The 15,157-nt window shown below is 44.8% G+C and overlaps 1 protein-coding gene across 1 annotated transcript; it reads left to right on the forward strand.

The window, feature by feature from the left end:
• The first annotated feature begins 12,982 nt into the window (after nucleotides 1-12,982).
• LOC119167270 (piggyBac transposable element-derived protein 4) lies at nucleotides 12,983-14,573 on the forward strand. Its single transcript, XM_037418727.2, has one exon. The coding sequence runs from the start codon at nucleotides 13,087-13,089 to the stop codon at nucleotides 14,329-14,331; it is 1,245 nt and encodes a 414-aa protein (XP_037274624.2). The 5' UTR covers nucleotides 12,983-13,086; the 3' UTR covers nucleotides 14,332-14,573.
• Nucleotides 14,574-15,157: the final 584 nt, after the last annotated feature.

Below are 15,157 nucleotides of genomic sequence, written 5' to 3' on the forward strand. Positions count from 1 at the left end.
TATATTTACTGCTTCCACACCAACGTGCGCAACGGGTTAGTGATGCAGGAGTTGAAGAGGAGGACGAAGCAAGCGCGCACTGCTTCCTAATGGCGATATATCCTGTTCGCTTCGCACTACGCAAAGCAAAGTCTAAAGAGCTGCGCTCCTAAAATCTGTGCTTTGAAGCATGCGAAATGTCCACCTTGGTGGTACAGTTGCTACGGTGCTTGCTTACTGATCTAGAAATCACGGGTTGAACTCACCCGCGGCGATCCCGTTTCTACGGAGATGAAACACAATCGCTAATACCACATGGTCTAAATTAGCCGACCCATCTTCTGTGGCGTAAGTCATAATAATTTTATTGTTCTGGCTCTCGAAACCGCAGACAATGGTTTTTGAACATTTGCAAATGTGGTTCCGCTAGCCTTCAACCTATTCAACCATCCCCTGTCCACGCACGTATATGTATGTTTACATTTCTTATGCTCTTGCGAATATTAAGCTTGTAGCAAATAAACCATTATTTGCGTGTATCGTTAATATAACCGGAGGCCATAATTTCAGGCCATGCCAATGAAAGTTTGCTTGAAATTGTGTGTTAACCATGGTCAACTGTACATCGCATTAGAACCACTCATTAGTCGAATGCTCTCTCATCACTTGAATTTGAAACAGTAAACCTTCAATAAAAATGGTTTACTCATCCATTCTATTACTATATTCATTGCACTGTATGAATGACCTCGATTATGTTTTGCGTATACAACCAATAATAATGGCCTCACCAATAGATTTGTCGGTTCAACATTGTGTGGTATGCCACCAATGCGTCAGTGATATCTTGCATCCCTTCAACTAACACGTAAGTGTTTGCGATGAGCCCTGTTTAAACATTGCATAGTATTTTCCTTTTTAATTACCGAAGTGACACCGAAAGATTCAAGGAGCGTGAAGACTACAAAGCCTGTACAACGCGTGTATCATTGATAGCGGAAACTATCATTGAACATAGCAAAAAGTGACATCCAAAAGAAACCAACTCTTATGAACCACAGAGTTCTTTGTCAGCGCGGAGACTATCAGATATTCGTAATATTGGTACTGGTAAATCAAATGTGCAACGCGACGACACCCAAGTGAGAACTAAATGCTAAATTTTGCATAACCGTCCCCATAGAGGATTACCATATGAGTACGATATGATTCTGAAAACTACCATACTATTATGAGAAACGCCGTAGTGGAGGGCTCCGGAAATTTAGACAACCTGGGGTTCCTTAACATGCACCAAAAGGCTGAGCACACGGGCCTACAGCATTTCCACCTCCATCGGAAAGGCAGACGCTGGAGCCGGGATTTATCCTGCGAACTGCGGGTCAGCAGCCGAGTACCTTCGCCACTAGACCACCGCGGTGGGGCCCTCTGGGCACCCTAGTATTGTCGTAACGTTGTCAGAATACTGCATGTGATGCCCATGCATTCAATAGTATGGTTTCAGGCATACAGCGTGTGCTTAGGTGTAGTACCGATTGTGCCTGGTGAATGAACAGTCTCAGTCTACTTAGCGGGCTAGACTTTATGCACACAAACATTGCCGTTTTTCTTTCGAGGCATTTCGCGGAAACGTATATGACATACCGGACGTTGCCTACATGCTTCACATACACGGCGATTCGCCCTAAACCAGGTGACAGGCGATCTTGTGCTACAAACAATTCAACCGGATATACAGTCTCCATTGTATTACCAAGAAAAGATTGACATGGCTTTGTTTCAACCTGCGATGCTTCTTCACAAGCATGATCCTGGGTTCGATGCTTGTCGCATTTAGGTGCAATCACCGAAGAATTAATGATGAAATTCAATAACAAAAACTTGAATACACAACAGTTTACGGGTACTCTTGGGAGCCTGCATCGTGGTGTGTAGAAAATATAGAGAATCACAAAGAATACTTCTTTGTTCAAAAAGCCTATAGGCTGCAGTAAAGGCCATCTCGAAGCTCTTGCCTCCTCGATCTCGCATGTTCTACAACACACCTTAAAGCGAAGTTGATTCATGATTGACACGTGGGGTGTAACGTCCCAAAACCCGCCGTAGTGAAGGGTTCTGGAAATTTCCACCACCTGGGGCTGTTTAACGAACACCCAAATCTGAGCCCAAGGGGGCCTACAGCATTTTCGCCTCCATCTAAAATGCAGCCGTGGCAGCTGGGACTCGATCCCGCGACCTGCACATCAGCAGCGAAATACCTTAGCCACTAGACCACAGCGGCGGGGCTTAAAGATATTGTTGAAAGGCACTGAAATTAGGCGTGCTAGGTGGATAGCCCCAACAATTATTGCAATTGAAAGAGTATGCGTTCCTGTTAAAAGCTTGCGTGTGATGATAGTAATATGCGTGTTGGTGCTTTTTGTATGATTGAAGCACTCTTTGGATAATTTGTGGAAGAGGGTGTGTCAAAAAGTTTTGGTGCTTCCTTGATGAGTTTTCAAGTTTACGTTAGGTATTCGTTTCAATGCCTTGGGGTTCAATTTTGGGGCTGTTTTTTCACTGAGAAGCTGAAGCAGTGGCATGAGTTTGCAACCTGTATGGGCTCATTTCCTTTCAAATTGGCCTTGAACCTTTTTGAATTCATACATGCAGAAGAAGGTGAGAGTGCGTTCACTGGCTTTATCAAAAACAAACAAGGCCAACATGTACCGAAGCCTGCACAATTAAGACGAGCGATGCCTCTGTCCATTGAACTATCCCTATTCCAAACACCTTTGCCACCTAACTTTAAAAAACGGCCCATACACGACCCGATCATGAAATAATAGGTCCTATTTCTGGTTTCGCTCTAAACAGATATGTAGTCTCACGCATCAGTGTATGCCTTTATGGGAAAGTAATGAAGAGTAAATATCGAGGTCAACCTACTTAGCGCTACCGGTGTTCTTGTCAACCGTTCATGCAATAAGTGCTTCTCCTGAACTTGTCTCACGTGCAGCGCAAAAATTCTTGCTTTTTTTTTCATATGTGTACACGCGACTACAGCGAAACGCTGAAACTTTCCTTTGTTTGCACAGCATTGTTATCGCCCACAACGACCTTTGCTGTCGTACAAGAAAGAGATAAGAAAAGTAGGTAAGTGTCCGTTCTTCAAATAGGGCAAAGTATTCAGTCATGCACGTGCTCCTTCTCTGTTCTCTTGTTGCAATTGCACTATTCTGCCGTCTGTCACAACTGACACGCATATTGTTTTCGAAATTTGTAAAAGCTGCCTGTACATGGAGAACAGCACTTTTTTTTTCTTTGTGACAAACACAGAAGGTTGGTTGAAGAATAGTTGTCGTCGGTTGCTGGTCAGCGTAGTACCCGAACGAGCTGAAGATTTCTGTATTTCTGCAGAAAGTAGCATAATGAAGATGGTAGGAGAAGACAAATATCAATAATCTGCACAAAACCACTTATCTGGCTCTGCTGAGCAAGTTTAAGGACAAATAGCCCGAAGACAAAAAAGGCATGTAAATAAAAATATTCTACTAACTCCTGTGGTAAGGAACTCATTTGTTACAGTAGTTTTTTTTTAATTATTCTGCCAGACAGTGTCCATCAAGTTTAATTTTTTTACTTCGAACTCAACGAGAAGGAAGCGTCAGGTCAAAAAGTATGAATTGAAGCGTTTAGGCCAGCTATAACCAAAGCAGACACAAGAGCGCGAATACGTAAACTGGTCAAGTTGTTACCACTCGTTATGTTATAGCGCTACAATAACGAGAAAACTTACTAACGGACACAGCTGTGTCATTTCCTGCACGTGCGTTAGTAAGTGTTCTCATTCTTTTCACGCTGTGTGTGCGTTAGTGATTCTTCTCATTCTTTTCACGCTGTAACACAAAAAGCGGGAAGTTGTACAGGTTTGTAATATTCCATGGTTTCAAATGAGTAGCACTTAAAAAGCAGCCAAAGGCACCCAGGTAGACCAGGTAGACAGCACAAGTGCTAAATTGAAACCATGTTTATCCGAGATCATTCATACACATATGCCAGCTGATATCACTAAGATTTCGCAAGTCGCCTAATAGTGGTACTGAAAAAAACATTTACGTGTGCTATCATGGAAAAGCCAGTAAAACTAGTAAACAGAGAATCCCGCATCTATAGGGCGAAATAACACCCAAAAATCTAATTTCATGAAAGGCGGTACAATATCATTTCCAAAAGACAAATGCGAAAGAAAGTGCCTTCACTTCTGCTATAATCTTACAAATTTCGATACTCTTAGGTACAGCAAATCAGCGAATTCGAACTTATAGCTGCTGATACCTTGACGAGTACGGTATTGGGAAGGTGTGTTATGGAATTATATTGTATTGGAGGAGTACACACGGCAGCTCGAAAGAATGCCCAGTTTGAACACTGGTTTTCAATCACTATGAACAATGTGATGTAAGGTCGATTTAATGGCGCAGCACATTTCGAAGTGCTTCCCTCAGATAGTGCTCACGCTGGCTCGAATGAGATTTTCGACGTGAAAAGCGAAGCCCGTACACAAACCACTTTTCACCCAAGACAAAAGGAAGGCTGTTTTTTCTTCCTTCGCTGATACCAAAGTCTCTGTCAATATCCTTTCAAGACAAAAGGAAGGCTGTTTTTTCCTCCTTCGCTGATACCAAAGTCTCTGTCAATATCCTTTCAACCTATTTTTTGGCTAAAAAACATCGTTAACATTGTACCGTGCCCTATTGCCGTGATGAGAGACTCCGTGAGCGTAGGCAATTGATGAGTACCAGCTAATTATTCACTGTTTCCTGCTGGGGCCAACTTGCCCCCTCATCTTACATTTTTGAATTCACGTTCGCTGGCAATGGCAGTTAGATCATAGGGGCAACCATCCAGCTGTAATTTTTCAGCTGGTTTCAGCCGGCTGATCATGTGTGGGTATAACGGAAAGAGTTGAGCAGCTACTTTACTTGGCAATTTTTTTTTCAATTTCGAACTGTCTGGGCTGAAAGCAGAGAAAATGTTTTTAGAATATTAGTTTACATGACCAGCATATCTCACCAGGAAAAAAAAACTAATTGTTGAGAGGCTGAAACGTATCGTTCTAGGGGTCTCCAAAAGGGAGTGCCTCTACCCTTCTTCGTGAACACCTTAAGGACGCTAATCAATCAGTTTCAGTTTCAGTTTCAGTTTATTATTCATTTCAAAAAAGTGTGTACAGTAATATTAATATACAGACGAGGGTCCCAAAGTCAAAAACTTTAACGGGACCCTCGTCCCGTTACAGTAAAAACCGCAACGGGACATTATAACAATCAATCAATCAGATCAAATTAACAAGCAACGAGTGAATGGACACAGCTGTTTAAATTCCTCCTCTCAACAAATACCTTCAAACACAGCCTCTTTACGAACACAACAAATTCCCGTTTGACGTAGTGTTCTCTGATTTGCCCTATGTTCATTCGATTAAAAGACTGTACACAAAACTGGCTCCACACTATAAGTACTGCACAGGCCACATTGCCGAGGAAAAACTTCCTCCGTATAACAGATAAAGGTTTCATACTCAAAGATCCCTTGATATGAGCGCTTGGGATGTCTACGGATATGTTTCCTGCCTCAGTATTTTTGCGGACGGCTCATTCGACTTACACAAACCATTACGAGCACCTGCTGTTTTTGAAAACTGTACACCCATTGCCTTCCATCAAAGATCACCAATGGTACCGCGGTGGTTTCTAGCTGGTGACATACAAGAAAGTGACATAGCGTAGAAAAACGATACCGAAACTGCGCAATTATCATGGAAAACGACAAGAAAGCTTGCACGAGATCTAAAAATGCGTGAGAATGTTCGAGAGCAGCGTAGAGGACCGACTATTCTCGGCTGGATGTCTGGTCCATGGTACAGCCCGGGAAACTGGTCGATGTGCTCTGGGCGCTCAACTCTTCCTGTACTCTGGCTGGTGGCTGGCTCGTAACCAGGTAGTTGTGCGGCTGTTCCGGCTGCCGTTCCTGACAGCTTGACAACCGACGGACAAGACCTGCACGCCGGCTGGGTTAATGACCCAAGAATCAGTCGTGGTGCTGTTGTTTTGGCTGCCCTCCAGAGTGGCTGCAAGTTTGGTTGGCTGTTTGCTGTGGCTAGCTGTTCCGGGCTCGATTTTAGGTGGATGACATAATCCGGCTGTCAAGCTGTCGAGCTAACTCTGCCATACTGCTGTAGCTGCCGCGGACTATCACGTCATGGCATGGGCCGACTCGGGCTGAGAACCTGAACGATCTAAAGGCGGGCCATCCCGAGTGATTGGCGACCAACAATACACAAGATAATCTCGCTGAGATACCTCTATAGTTCAGGCATGCATTTATTTTAACGGACAGCACGTGATATACTACTTTAATTCATAATTTATTTATACCTGATATTGTGTTTGTACATGAAATGTGTGCGTGTGTGTACCCGTGGCTTGAGTGTTCATTGACTAGTGGTTATGGACCGAACAGAACGCATTTTCATGACCCAGGTCCGCTTTCCCACCACGGAGGCCGTATTTTGACAGTAGTGAAATAGAAGAACACCTTTGTACTTATATTTAGGAGTGTTTTAAGTAGCACTACTACGTCGCGCTAAATGTGAAGTCTACTCATGCGGCATGCCTTACAGTATTATTGCTACTTCGACCAGTAAAAATGCAGCAGTTATATTATTACTCACCAGTTACGCATGAATACTTGCATTCAGAAATGTTTCAGATGTATGAATTTGCGGTAGAAATGACATGTCCGTGGTGATGTTCAAGAAACAGAAATGGAGACCAGAGAGCAAACAGAAGTTTCCTTCGTGGCAGCTGCCGACCACAGCCAACTGCACAAAATTAGTAAACCATTTATATTTTCCGTTTGTTTTATTCAGGCATCATCACACTATTGCACGTTAAAGTTCGTGTTCTTGTGTTAATTGTTTGATGTTATAGATATCTTTGTTTCCACACAGCGCACGTGATTATCCGTGTAGCAAGTATGGTTTTATTGTTTTCTCTCTCTTCCCACTTTGTCATTGCGTGCACTCATATGAGTCCCTACTGTATTGAAAAGTATAAACATTTAGCGTGCTGTCCTGTGCCTACGTGGTGACTTTCCATTACGATGATCGTAATCTATTGTCTCCTCTAGTTGCAGCAAACAGCAAGTTTGCAAAGTTTGCGTAATCATAATTTTGTGTATATTTACACTTTCTGCAGTGATTTACAACAATGATACACCTGGTCTATACCTTACCCTGGAATACTCTCCACGTGTCTTGGGGAAATATTCTACATGTGTGGAACTGCAAGTCATTTTCTGACACAATCTGTAGGCCTAAGCTCCACGAGGAGAGCGCTTCCTGTATCGCGATGTTTTTCAGCACGCTGAATTTATTGTCTCAAACCTTTCACAATTCCTAACACAAGTGTAAATGACCGACTGCGCTTCAAAGCAACAAAGAGGGCTCTATAGGTCAACGTTTGGCCACGCGAATCTCGAAAGCCACTCAATAACTCTGATTCTGTGATCACGTGAGCCCTTGAACCAGATATACTGCTGCCGAAATAAATATAAAGCTGTGGTTTCGTGCACGATGTGGTCTAGAGCTTGATAACTTTGTGGCTCGCCGCAATATTGAGTATATGAATAAGCTCCGCTACAATCAATATGTCGCAAATTGTTCACATGATATTTAAGCATGAGTCCGTGTTTAAGCATGAGACCTCAGCTCTTTGGTATATACCACATTTCATCACGTGATCTTTATGGAATTTGCAAAAACAAAAAGAGATAATGAAAAAATCGACTGAACACATGTACCATTAGAATCAATGTGACGCGAAACACGCGGAAGCAAGGAAAGGTTCCAATATTATACGCACAGAAATGTACATTGAAAAGTTGCGTAGGTTTTATCTAAGCAGTTTACAGCTGCATAACGCTGCCAAGAGCAACATAGGTGTTACCCACACGAAAATCGGTAAGCCGAAATGCAGCGTTTGTGCTTGTGGGGATGGTAGCTCTGGATAGTGCTTTTTAAGCAACTTCAGTCAATGACACTTAACTACAATTGACGCTAACTTGCCGTGACATATGTATTGTTGGTGGACATATGTATTGTTTTTAAAATTAGAAGGGCGCCGATGCAACAACAATCGACGTTTCACCAAAATTGTGCCTTTATAGTGTCCTTTTCTAAATGAATTGCAAGATCTGGTGTGGCTTTGTGGTATAATACTTGATTGCCACGCAGAATACTGGGGTTTGATTTTTGATAGTACCGCAACATTTGTTATTTGCGTTCGTTGGGTCAACGCTCGCCATGCTCCTTAACGTTCTCACAATTGAACTACCCATGTCTGTTATGCCATTCTTCTAACAAGGCCGAAAGGGACAACCTCGATGCCCTGATGTGCAAAAGCGTCGAAACTCTAATTGCGCTCCCGCCATGACGAGCGCGCACATGTTATATAAGCTCCGTGTTCAGAAACTATCTTGGCAGTAATAGAAGCGAAGCGTTCGACACAAATCACGAGGCTCTCGGGCTCCGACACAGGTAGGCGCGTTTTGAAGGAAGTGCGCTTGCATCCACGTTATAGAGTTAAGATGAGACGGTTGAGCTTGACGACAAGTCAAGAGGAACCTACGTCGTTAATCCCCTCTTCAGAAATGTGCACACACAGCACAGTGTGAAGAGGCGAGCAGGTTGCGCCAAAGCGACAATAAAGAAAATGATAAACATTGAAGCTTTTGTGGATGCAGCTCAGTACGGGCGCTCTGGCAAATTTGCGGTGACGGCAGTAAATGAGATCTTATATGCGACCTCCGTAGCCACTGCAACGAATGGCATGGCGATGCAGATAGCTTTTAACGCTGGCAATGTAGGATTCTCGCCGGCCGTGCATCTACACTAATTCCCGAGCAGCAATCAGGGTCTTCGCCTCCTGAATCGTTGCTAGAGAGGTGGCAGAGCTTCTAAAGAAATCACAGCATATCAACAGAGTGAATGATGATAAGTGCGGCAAAGCGTCCATCTGCCCATCTGGGCTTCCGTCCATCCGTTTATTCTTGCTTCCATCCATCCACGCGACGATCGGTGCGTCCACCCATGCGTCCATCCGACCGTCTTCCGTGAGTCTGTCCATTCGTCTGCCCGTCCGTAGGTGTGTCCATCCGTCCGTACGGCCACGCATCCGTCCATTTGTCCGTTCGTCTTGGAGTCTGTCCGTCCGTCTGTCCGTGCGTCCATCTAGTGAACATTCCAAATACGGCCATCTCGCAACTTGTCTGTCGTCGTGACAGACGGATGGATACCCGCCCCGCGCGTCCATTCATCCATCCGTCCGTCTGCTAGTCTGTCTGTCCGTCAGTCCATGCGTCCGTCCGCGCGTTCATCTGGTGAACACTGCAAGTACCGGCGTCTCCCAATTCGCATCCCCTGTGGCACTCACCCACTCTAGAGCGGGTATGTGTCACCGGTGGCTATGTTCGAGAACAGAGGAAGGGCAGACCCACACTCGAAGTACCTTCGCCCCTAAAAACGCCAGGCCTGCACGGAAGGCGCAGCACAGTCACAACGAAAGCTAAAAGAGCGGCCTCTCAGAGCCTTTTCTAAACACTTATCGGGTAACTGCTCCGACACACTTGCTTGATGCCCACAATGGCATTAATAGCAAAATTTGAAGGTTGTAGGGCGGCATTTGCTGTGCTGCTTTTAGTCATTCTTCTGAGAAACGTAGTATCCTCTAAGCACTTGCAAGGATTTTTTCGCCATTTGTTTATGCGGTGGCTGACGACGATGAGAAATTATGTCTGAAGTTCGTATGCGCCACAGTTAATAGTAGAACAAGAACAAGCTTTTGTAATGAATTGGAGTATTGGATGACGCACTCGTAGCGTGATTAACATTGTGCGACGACTGCTTGTTTTTGCGCTCTTTTAAAATGCTTTACAACTTGTATTACCGCGATTGCTTTCCCGACATCAGGCCTGCCGAAGGCAAGTTTACCAGCAAGTCCCGAGCATCGGCGTGGCTCAGTTGAAGAATACTGAGCTGACACACAGTGGACCAGGGTTCGAGCCTTACTGTGCAATTGATACTAGGTTTCTTAGGGGCGAAGCTCCTCATGGTGTGGGTCTGTCGCTCCTCCGTATGTATGTATGTATGTATGTATGTATGTATGTATGTATGTATGTATGTATGTATGTATGTATGTATGTATGTATGTATGTATGTATGTATGTATGTATGTATGTATGTATGTATGTATGTATGTATGTACGTACGTATGTATGTATGTATGTATGTATGTATGTATTGTTACGAGTAACTTCTTTAATGATCTATTTACAGCGCACAGAACTCGACGAGTAAGATGGCGCCAGACCAGCATCCAACGGAAAAACCCACTTCGTCCTCCTCTTTCTTGCAGCCGTGTTTAGCCGCATTTTCGTATCAGTATGTATGTATGTATGTATGTATGTATGTATGTATGTATGTATGTATGTATGTATGTATGTATGTATGTATGTATGTATGTATGTATGTATGTATGTATGTATGTATGTATGTATGTATGTATGTATGTATGTACGTATGTATGTATGTATGTATCTAGGAGGGAGGAGGTAAGTTTATTTACAGAAAGGCAGAGAGGTCGGCCTGAGCGATAGCATGCTCTAGCCTGCTACTCTACACTGGGGGAAGGGAAAGGGGAAAAGAAAGGTTGATGGATGACGATGGTGAGATAGAGAGGTGAGTATGCAGTGTTCTTTCTAGCTGAGACACATTTTATAGCCGCGCACATAGTCCAGTTGTTTCTAAAAAGGTAATAACTGCTCTTGTGACCGCAGTTGCACTGTTGGTGTCTGGTCAAGGGCCCAACATGATCTCATCAGTTAATGACCTACTGCAATATAGTTCAGTAGAAGAAATCAGTGTTTGTCGTTCACGTGCGTATGCTGGGCAAACACAAAATATGTGCTCAAATGTTTCTAGCCCATCACAGTGTTCACAATTAGGACCGGTGTCACTGCAACCGATTATATGTGCGTAATGTTTCGTGTACGCTACACCAAGACGAATGCGGTGGATCATACTTGTGAGTTGCCGTTTAAATTTAGGAGACATGCGGAACCTCATTTCCGGGTCCCACTTGTGAAGTCACTGGTGTCGCCGTTCCGGTTTGGTCCTGTGCTGAAGTGTGTAGTTGCGCATCACGCAGCGAAGCAGGGCGTTCGTGTCAGCTCGTGAAAACGCAATGCGTACTTCAGGGGCACTGCTTAAGGCATTTTTAGCTTCAGCGTCTGCCTCTTCGTTTCCCATCGCGCCGCAATGAGCGGGAATCCACTGGAAAGTTATAAGATGGCCATTTGTTGAAGCAACCTGAATGAGTTCTGTGATTTCTATTGCCAAGCTGTAATACGGACCTTGCTTCATGATGCAATTAATGGTTTGCAAAGCGGGTTTGGCATCACAGAAAATCGTCCAGGCTCGAGGTCGCTCTCCGGAAATAAACCTTATTGCCTCTCGGAAAGCGACAAGCTCTGCGGCAGTTGATGTGCTTTTATGGTGCACTTTGAATCGTCGAGCGATATCCATGTCTGGGATGGCAAAGACTGCCGCGGAGGTGTTCAGCGTGGTGGATCCGTCGGTGTACACGTGCAGAGAATCACTGTAGGTTGTATAAATGTGATATAGGGTCAGTTGTATGAGGCCATCAGAAGAAATGAGTGACTTCTTCGTAATTCCAGTTATCGTAAAAGAGATAGGTGGTTTAGGCAGGACCCATGAAGGCACTGCAGGGGCATTTGGCGGAGAAAACCTTGATGGTATAATATTTTCATGCCGCTATATTACTCTTGAGAAACTGCAATCTGGGTGAGTGGCGGGTAGTACTGACAGTGGGTGCTGTCTGTGTCTGCTCAGTAATCGGAGGTGAACTCTAAGTGGCTCGCAGAGCATGTATACACTGATGGGACAAGCCCGAGCCTCTGCAATTGTCCCATTTGTTGATGTACAGCGCGGTAGACCCAAGCATCTTTGTAAGCATTGAGCTTGAACACTCTCTAGTGTCTTTACACAACTAGGTCTCATATTGGAAAGCACCGGCATGCTGTATCGAATGTATCCCACAAATAGAGCATTGTACAATTGAAGTAGCAATGATTCTGATGGGCCCCATCTTGCCCCTGCTACGTGGCGAAAAATGGGAGCAAAGCTATTCAATTTAGATTTAGGTACTGCGACATGCCTAGTTCACGATAGATCTCTGTGTACGACAACCCCAAGGAACTTGTGGTGCGTTACAGCAGGTATCGCTGTCCCATTAACCCCTTAAGGGCTTATGACGACCTGCGCTCGTCAAGAGCAGTTGCCACTATTTTGCTTATGACGAGTTGTGGTCGTCATGAGTTTTCCGCAATGCTCCTACAGGCTTTTGACGAGCCCGGGTCGTCAAACGGGGATTTACGGAACCTGTTCTGCCATCTATGTTTAAGCACCGCAAGTTCCGTCATTGGCGGTGGTTATAGTTTGCACACTAGATGGCGGAATGTGTGCGCTTGTTTCCCGCGTGTTTTACAAACATGGCCTCATCCGTGCGGCGTTCTGATGCGGAGAATCTTCCTTCTTCAGACGATGAAAGCGAGAGTGATAAGGATGCCACCGTAGTGTTTTATTCTTCAAGTGAAGAAGACAGTGATGACGTTTTTACGGACAGTGACTCTGAAGGAGAAGACAGTAGCGATGATACAATGGCTAGCTCCCGTGAATGGTTTCGCATAGACCTCGACAACATCCCAGCCAGACCTCCACGGTTTGATTTCAGGGGTTTCACGGGACTGAAGATCACAGTAAGCTCTCCCCCTCATCCACTTGAGCTCTTTGAAGCTTACTTTGATGATGAGCTGCTTGATGTTATCGTCGTGGAGACAAACCGGTACGCTTCTCAGCTTCTGAATTCTAGCAAATTGGGACAACATTCTCGCTTCCGAAAATGGTATGCACTTACGCGAGAAGAACTTCGCGTTTCTCTGAGCCTCCTGTTGCTGCAAGGCATTGTGCAAAAACCAAATGAAAGGATGTACTGGTCTAGGAATCGGCTGGTTGAGACTCCGGTCTTTGGCGAGATAATGTCCAGAAACGGCTTCGAACTAATAATGAGAATGTTGCACTTTGTCGACAACACGACAATCGAAAATTGTGAAGGACACCCTCAACCTCATCTGAGGAAAATCTGGCCGGTTTATCAGGCACTTCTTGAAAAATACCGGACATTGTATGTGCCGGAGCGGGACGTCAGTGTCGACGAGAGCTTGCTGCTCTTCAAAGGCCGGCTCAGCTGGAAGCAGTATATGCCCCTGAAGAGAGCGAGGTTTGGCATAAAGTCATTTTTGCTGTGCGAATCTTCAAGTGGGTATATATGGAACTCTGTAATTTATACAGGGAAACAAACGAACATTGAGATCTCGTCAGAAGAAGCAGCAACCTTCGGAATGGCGACGAAAGTTGTTTTGAAGCTTCTGGAGCCCCTGCTAGACAAAGGCTACTGCGTCACAACTGACAACTTCTACACCTCACCAGAACTGGTTGACTTTCTTTTGAAGAGATCAACTGACATCTATGGCACGACGCGAGCCACTCGCAAAGACCTTCCGCCTGGTTTCGCCAAGGCAAAGCTCAAGAAAGGCGAGATGGTTGCCTTTCAAAGGGGCAAGTGCTTGGCTGTTCAGTGGATGGACAAAAAACTGGTGACGGTTCTATCTACAGTACATAGTGCTGAAATGGCGCGATTCATTGACAAAATGGGCAAAGAAACCCTGAAGCCAGAAGTTATACTTGATTATAACCATACAATGGGAGGAGTTGACAGAGCAGATCAGATGCTGGCGAGCTACTCAGTGCCACGGAAACGAAAAAAGATCTCCTACAAGAAGATCTTCCAACACCTCTTGGATGAGGCGACCTACAATTCATTCGTTCTGTACCAGAAAGGAGGAGGCCGAGCATCTCATCTGGAGTATAGGCTAAGGCTTATTGATGAGATCATCACGAAGTACTCTCCCAACACCGGCACCAAGAAGAAAGGACGGCCAGGGCACCCCCTGAACGCAAAACGGTTTGGTGAGCGCCACTTACCATCGCACATACCACCAACAGAGAAGAAGCAAGAACCGACACGCCGCTGCGTAGTCTGCTACATGAAGCGAGATGTAAATGGCAAGAACATCCGCAAGGAAACCAGGACCTGGTGCAGGTGGTGCGAGAAGGCTCTCTGCGCAGTGCCGTGCTTTGAACGCTACCACACGGATGGTAGCCTCAACTAGCTTCAAGTGAACTATCAAGAAATTGTTTGTTTTCTGCAAGGCAATTCAAACCCGACCCGTGCTTTCTGGAGTTGCAGAAATTAATTTGTGAATACACCAGAAATGCCCCAAATATAGGGTATTATATGGGGTAAAGAATGACCAATTAAACATGATTATCGACTATAAACAATTTTCGCAAATATTTTTGTGTTTTGAACACGTTTCTGAAGCATATCACATCATTAAAAAATTTGGCCATATTGGTGCATAATATATTTGTTTAATGAGCCCTTAAGGGGTTAATAAATATCGGGTATTGCGCATATGCTTGCGCGTGAACGCAATCACTGCGCATTTGTCGATTGAAAGAGTGAGCCCCTGACGTCGTAGATATTTGTATGTGATCATCACTGCACGCTGTAGTCGAGCTCGCAATTGCGGACGAGTAGTTCCGGATGCCCATATGCATATGTCATCAGCGTATGCAGTGATCTTCACCGTGCTGGGATGTTCTGCTGCTAGGCCAATCATTGTGACATTGAATAGGATCGGGCTGATAAATGCTCCTTGGGGAACACCACGATGAACCTTATATTGATCGGTGTCTCCGTTACTTGTCGTCATGTAAATGGTGCGGTCCCTAAGGTAGCTAAAAATCCAAGCGTACAGTCGTCTACCGATGTCGAAATCTTCCAGTGCGTCAAGGATCGCATAATGCAGCCCATTAACGTAGGCACCCTTAATGTCTAAGAAGACCGCCGCCACTAGTCTGCGTTGGCTTCTTTCCTCTTCAACGCTGGTGATCAAGTCGACCACACCATCAATGGCAGATCAGCCCCTTCTG

The sequence above is a fragment of the Rhipicephalus microplus genome, chromosome 4, assembly GCF_043290135.1.
Source record: "Rhipicephalus microplus isolate Deutch F79 chromosome 4, USDA_Rmic, whole genome shotgun sequence".
NCBI lineage: Eukaryota > Metazoa > Arthropoda > Arachnida > Ixodida > Ixodidae > Rhipicephalus > Rhipicephalus microplus.

Excerpts from the sequence above, each read along its gene's own strand:
- LOC119167270 (XM_037418727.2), top strand. The coding sequence starts at position 13,087 with ATGTACTGGTCTAGGAATCGGCTGGTTGAGACTCCGGTCTTTGGCGAG.